We start from the raw sequence: 6,706 nt of genomic DNA, 5'->3' as shown, positions 1-6,706 counted from the left end.
ACAGCCAAGCCCTTGGTTGGATGCATCGCAATAAACCAAAAAGTCTTCTATCCCTTCGGGGAGGAATAGTATCGGTGCGCTGCATAAGGCTCGCTTCAGCGTTTGGAACGCTTTTTCTTGTTTCTCTTCCCAGTCAAAGGCCACGCCTTTCTGGGTCAATGTTGTAAGCGGTTTTGCGATCCTAGAGAAGTTCTGATTGAACATGCGGTAGTAGCCAGCGAGGCCTAGAAATTAACGAATTTCTGTAGGCGTCTTCGGTGCTGACCAGTTCTCAATGGACTTTATTTTGGAAGGGTCCACATGAATTCCCTCTTCACAAACAACGTGACCCAAGAATTCGACTCTTCGGATCCAAAATTTGCATTTAGAGAACTTCGCGTAGAGCCTCTCTGATCGTAATGTTTCTAGGACCTGTCGTAGATGTTGACTATGCTCCTCCTTACTTCGAGAGTAGATGAGTATGTCATCGATGAACATAATGACGAACTGATCCAAGTAAGGACGGCACACCCTAGTCATTAAGTCCATGAATACTGCGGGCACATTAGTCAATCCGAATGGCATCACTACAAACTCGTAGTGTCCATAACGAGTTCGGAAGGCTGTCTAGGGAACTTCCTCCTCTAACACTCGTAACTAGTGATACAAGGATCTCAGATCTATCTTAGAAAAGTAATTCTCCCCATGCAGCTGGTCGAACAAGTCGTCTATGCGAGGTAGAGGGTAACGATTCTTGACGGTAAGCTTGTTCAGTTCTCTGTGGTCGATGCACATACGGAACGATCCGTCTTTCTTCTTCACGAACAAGACCGGTGCTCCCCATGGTGAGAAGTTTGGTCTAATAAAGCCCTTGCTGAGCAGTTCGTTAAGTTGACCTGATAGCTCCTGCATCTCAGCTGGTGCTAGATGATAGGGCGATTTGGCTACTGGGGTAGCTTCTGGATCTAAGTCGATTCTGAACTCGACTTGACGCTGTGGTGGTAATCCTGGTAGTTCTTTTGGAAAAATGTCGGGAAAGTCGTGTACTTCTGGGATGTTCTTTATGTCTTTCGTAAGTACTTCTGGGCTTGTATACTCGAGATGATACGAAGGTTCGTGCCGGGTTTGTCGCCATAGATAACTAGAGTTTCATTACACGGTAAATTAAGGCGAACGGCCTTCTCATAACACATGATGTCGGCACGATGAAGACTCAACCAATCCATACCGATTATGACTTCGAAACTTTTAATTGAGACCGGCATGAGGTCGATTGGAAATTAATGGCTATCTAGAGTTAGAGTTCATCCTATGTATATATTGCTAGTGCTCTAAGTCTTTCCGTTAGCCATTTCTACAATGAACGGTTCTTTCAGTGCTCGTGGTTTTTCTTTAAGTAAGTGAGCAAATTACTGGTTCACGAAACTCCTCTCTGCTCCACTATCAAACAGTATGCATGCATAAGAGTTATCGAGGAGAAACGTACCAGTGACCACAGTAGGGTCGGCTACTGCTTCCTCGTGGCCTATAGCCAAAACTCTTCCTACGCCGCCCGTGTTCCCTGCCTTCGGGCAGTTCCTTTTGTAGTGACCCACCTCGCCACATCCGTAGCAAGCCTGGCCCACACCAACGCCGGGGACTTGGTTGATTGGCCTTGCCGGAGACTTGCAGAAACAGGCAATGTGCCCTTTCTTGTTGCAGTTAGCGCACTACATTTACCGGCAGGGTCCAGTATGGTGGAAGCTGCACTTGTTGCACTTGGGCAAGCTCCTAGCATACTGCTTCATCAGCGTAGTAGTAGTAGGTGTTATCGCAACATGAACAACCACAACCTGCTGCTTTTTGGCAGAGTTCCGCGCCGCCTTGTTCTTATTGTTATCCCAGAACTTCCGCTTGTTGTCAGCGGCTTTGGATGGTTCTGAGATGGCTAGGGTTGTTGTTGTGGTCGGGGTACGGACTCCATGATCAATGAGCCGCTGTGCCAGTCGCTTGGCACTGTCGAAGGTAGTGGGGTTTGAAGCTAAGACATTCCCAGATATACCTCTTAATCTTCTTTCCCTCAGTAGGGACCATTCCTGGACATAGTGCCACCAGATCGCTGAATCTGGCAGTATAGGCCACTATGTCTGAGCCCTTCATGATTAGGCTCCAGAGTTCCTGTTCAAGTTTCTGAACTTCGCCCCTCGAGCAGTACTCTTCGATCATGAGCTCCTTTAGAGCTTCTCAGCCCATAACATTAGCCACTATAAGTGTTAGTGACTTGACATGGCTATTCCACCACATCAGGGCTCGGTCCGCGAAGGTATAGGCAGCAAATTTAACTTTGCTCCCTTCCGGACAGGAACATATCTCGAAGATCGATTTCGTTTTCTCGAACCATTGCGAGAGGGCAATGATTCCACTAGTCCCATTAAAGGTCTTGGGTTTGCAGTTGGTGAAGTCCTTATACGAGTACTCTCTAGAGCGCACTGGAGCATCACCTTTTGTGGAATGAATAGTCGTTCCACTTCCGCTAGTACCACTAGCACTAAATTAGGCTAAGGCTGCCGAAATAGCCGCAACCACTATAGCTTGGATAACTGTCGGGTTGTATTGTGGAGGAGGTGGTGGTTGAGTAGGAGTTATCGGAGGATTGCGTCTTGGTGTTCGGTGTGGAGGCATCTTTCAACTAAAAGTTTACAAAGATAACGATGATAGTAAGAATCAATTGTGAGCACGATGAGAGTGATCCATGGACTAAGTCTCCATAGTCCAACAAAACAGATGAGAGTATGATTGAAATAGAGATATAACAGTAGAAGAATGAAAGTACTTGGATAAAGATTTCCCCCAATACTAGATGTCTATCAATAATATTGGCATTAATGATGTAACGAGTTTGGGAAAATGACCTAGAAGTAGGTCTTACATCAAACCATAACAAGAAAATTTTGACAGCATAGAGACCTTGCAACAGTACTTGAAGTACAAGAATATTTACAGGGAAAAGTGCTACTTAGAGCATAGATAAGAAGGCTATTCCTTAAACCAAAAGAAAGGATGAGCAGAGCATCTCCTACTGGCGACGGGCACCCCTCCGATGGACCCTTAGTTCAGCAAGCTGACACTCTACCTCAAGGAGGTGTCGTTCATACACTGTTTGGCGTGTTCGGAGTTTTATGACTTCAGCTCGGGTTACAACTAGCTCTTGCTGCAAAGCCTCATTGTCTCTCCTGTGAGCAACCTCCAGATTGCGGATACTGTCCGTGTTGGCGTTTGTGTCAGCATCTAGTTCGATGGTTTGCTGAATGGCGGTCGTTCCAAGCTCAACATTTCGAACCACACGACGAACCAAGATGGGAAGAATTATGTCTGCCGATCCTCCCTCGCTTATGTTGTAGAAGCTTCGGTCTCCGTTGTAGGGTAAGGGTTGACCCTGCTCACGGCTCCACCTACCCAAGTTCTCAGCCCACTGAGGCGTCAGGCCATGAAAAGCCGGACGAGGGTTAGGATTTGGGATTGGAGCCTGTAAGGGTATATCATTAACTTTCGGCTCAGAGTCAGAATCCTCCGGGAAGTTCTCTGCGAAGTCATCATTCAATGGGATTGCAAGATTCTCTTCAGGCTCTGCATCGAGCCATCCATCATTGCCTTGGTTGGGAAAGTAAAGGTCGCCGGGGAGATTGAATCCAACCATGTTATCTACGCGAGAGTAGGGATAAAAGAGATAGTTAATAGACGTACTACTTAGGATAATTATAGGATGGTCCTTACCAGTTACTTCAACACTTGCGTAGTGCATACCACTCACATGTAACCAAAACAAGATAGACCTTCGAATAAGTGACCCTAACTCTAAGTCCACAACCAAACAAGGAACATGAAGTAAAGCAAAGATCACAGATTCTAAGTCTATGACACCCTAGTCACATATAACCTTAGGGTATCCACTCAGCAACTATTGACCTACTAATAAAGACCTTCCAGTTCACAAATAAGTAATTATAGTAACACAAAATACTCCTATAGTATTTTAACTTTATATTCTGTTCTAAAGTTTTCATTGTAGTAGTGTTGGTAAGTTTTTAGACTTGCTGCAACACCACAACCATTCCTAGGCACATGCTAATCACTTATCGGAAAGATATATTTGATCAGGCTATATCACTCCCAGATCTGATTATATGTCCCCAAGCCTACTTGTGTTGTCCAACAACCGCAATACTTTTGTTATGATCTAGTATGACACTGATTTTAGTATGAATGCATGTATGTATACTTTAGTTAAATATTTTAGTATTTAAAAGTATAAACTCTTGGTCAGAGTATTTTAATCCCGATGTATTTATAGTTGTATATCTTTTATGGGTTGATATACTCAATTCACTATAAACAAAGCTCTGATACCAATCTTTCACACCCCAAACCAGAACGGTGGAAACGTTCGGGGGCGGAGGACGTCATGTTCAGTATCATATCAATGCATAATAGTAAACAAGCAACAACATCATCCATTGCATTAATAGTATAAGTTTCTTGAAAAATCTTTATATGGGTTTGGGTTTCATCCTATTATGGTGCACTGGATTATGATGTGTGTTTCTTCTCCTTGGTTTACTGTGTGCATAAATGGGGAGGATAAAGGTTTTTTTTTAAGGGAAGAGGTGTCTTAGACAGGGGGATCCATTATCTCCTTATCTTTTTACCCTTGTTATGGAGGTTTTTAATCTGGTTTTGAAGGATAATATAGAGAGAAGTGGGAATTTTAATTATCACAATAGATGCAAGAGGATGCAGATTACTCATCTTTGTTTTGCGGATGATTTGCTGATGTTCTGTCGTGGAGATTGCAGTTCAGCTAGAGTTATTAAGGAATCCTTGGATCAATTTAAAGATTTATCTGGATTAAATGTGAGTCTGAATAAAAGTATGATTTTTTTAGTGGTGTTAAACCTGCTGTGAGGGCATTTATTAATGGGATCCTTCCTTTTGAAATTGGAAATTTTCAATTTAAATATTTGGGAGTTCCCCTTTCTGTTACCAAGCTGTTTGGAAGAGACTGCAGAGGATTAGTGGACAGAATTAAGATGAGAATTTTAAGCCGGAAGTGTAGATTTCTTTCTTTTGCTGGAAGATTTCAGCTTATATCCTCTGTTTTGGCTTCTATGAATGTGTACTGGGCTTCGGTTTTCAAGCTGCCTATCTCCACTGTTTTGGAAATCGAGAATATTTGTAGGGGATATCTCTGGAGTGGAGGTGATGTGGTTAAAGTTAAAGCTAAAATTAAATGGAAAGTGGTTTGTACTCCTAAGGAGGTCGGGGGGTTAGGCCTGAAAGATCTAAGGAAATGGAATGGGGTGTTATTAGCTAAACATGTGTGGAACATTGTTAATAAGAAGAATTCTTTATGGATTAGATGGATTTATCTTTTCCATATCAAAAATAGAAATTTTTGGGATATTGAAGTTAAAAAGAATTATTGTTGGACATGGAAAAGATTCTTGAATGTTAGGGGTACTCTTAGACCTTTCATTGTTTCCTGTATAGGCAATGGTGAGAGTACTTCTTTATGGCATGATTGGTGGCATCCCATAGGCATTTTAAGTATGATTATTCCCAGAAGAGAATGGATAGGAGCTGGGTTTGATGATAAGGCTAGGGTGGCTGATTTAGTTAGTGATAATCAAGTCTGTTGGCCTGATAGGTGGTTAGAGAAATATCCTGGGTTGATTGATGGGCCCATGTTCTGTAATGAGGTAGGAATTAATGATAAAATTTTATGGAGGGATAAGGATGGTAAATGCAAGGCCTTTTCGTGTAAGCAAACATGGGATGATGTGAATGGGTTTGGGCCAAGAGTTCCTTGGTATAATACTGTGTGGTATAGTAATAATATACCAAGGAATGCTTTTATATTGTGGTTGGCGGTTCATGGCAAACTGAAAACTCAGGACATAATCCAAAAGTAGGAAATTAAAGGTAATTTGTTGTGCCCTTTGTGTCTTAAGGTTAATGATTCCCATAATCATTTGTTTTTCCAATGCGATTTCTCTTGTCGAATTTGGGATCATTTCTGTATTAAGGCTGATATTAGAATTTTGTATGATGATTGGTGGGATTTGATCAGGAAATTTGGGATTCAGGTTTCGGGTAGATCTGTGGGGGATATTATTAAGAAGTTGGTTTTGGCTGGTTGTGTTAGTCACATTTGGCATGAAAGAAATATGAGGCAGTTTAGGGCTATTTCAAGATCTGTGTTTGCTGTTATTAGTTGTATAGAGAAGGAGATACAATTGAAATTGTTAGGGATGAAGAAGGAAGTCAAATCTATGAAGGAGGAAGTTAAAAATTGCTGGGGTATTAATGGAAGTAAACAGAAGGAAAATGAATAAGACGATAAAAGGGTATATTTGGAATAAATGGAGTTTTGGTTGGGACAGGGGTTGGGAGTTTGTGATTCTGGTGTGCTGGAATAGTTGGATTCCTGGACATGTGATTGATGCCATGTCCAGCATGCAACTTAATTTTAATTTCTTATGGTTCACAATTTGGTTTGGGTTTGGCTGGAATTGTTTGTAATGCATGTCCGGAATTCTCTTTAATGTTAGATGGAGGTGTCTGAAGTATATGCTGGTGAATTCTAATTGGAGTGCTTGCTGGAGGTTTCAATTAACTTGTTTTAGTAGAGACTGTTTGGGTTATAGAGATTGGATACAGAGGAAAAGAAGTTGGAGTGAAGGTTTTTGCA

The 6,706-nt window shown here is 42.1% G+C and overlaps 1 protein-coding gene across 1 annotated transcript; it reads left to right on the top strand.

Annotated features, from left to right (window-relative positions):
- Nucleotides 1-5,045: 5,045 nt before the first annotated feature.
- On the top strand, nucleotides 5,046-6,350 carry LOC145127762 (uncharacterized). Its single transcript, XM_079062896.1, has 2 exons — nucleotides 5,046-5,824; nucleotides 6,086-6,350. The coding sequence occupies exons 1-2, from the start codon at nucleotides 5,046-5,048 to the stop codon at nucleotides 6,348-6,350; spliced, it is 1,044 nt and encodes a 347-aa protein (XP_078919022.1).
- The last annotated feature ends 356 nt before the right edge of the window (nucleotides 6,351-6,706 follow it).

The sequence above is a fragment of the Lactuca virosa genome, chromosome 7 (assembly GCF_052849685.1).
Source record: "Lactuca virosa cultivar CGN04683 chromosome 7, Lactuca_virosa_CGN04683_v6, whole genome shotgun sequence".
Taxonomy (NCBI): Eukaryota; Viridiplantae; Streptophyta; class Magnoliopsida; order Asterales; family Asteraceae; genus Lactuca; species Lactuca virosa.
This window is presented reverse-complemented; position numbering and strand designations above follow the sequence as displayed.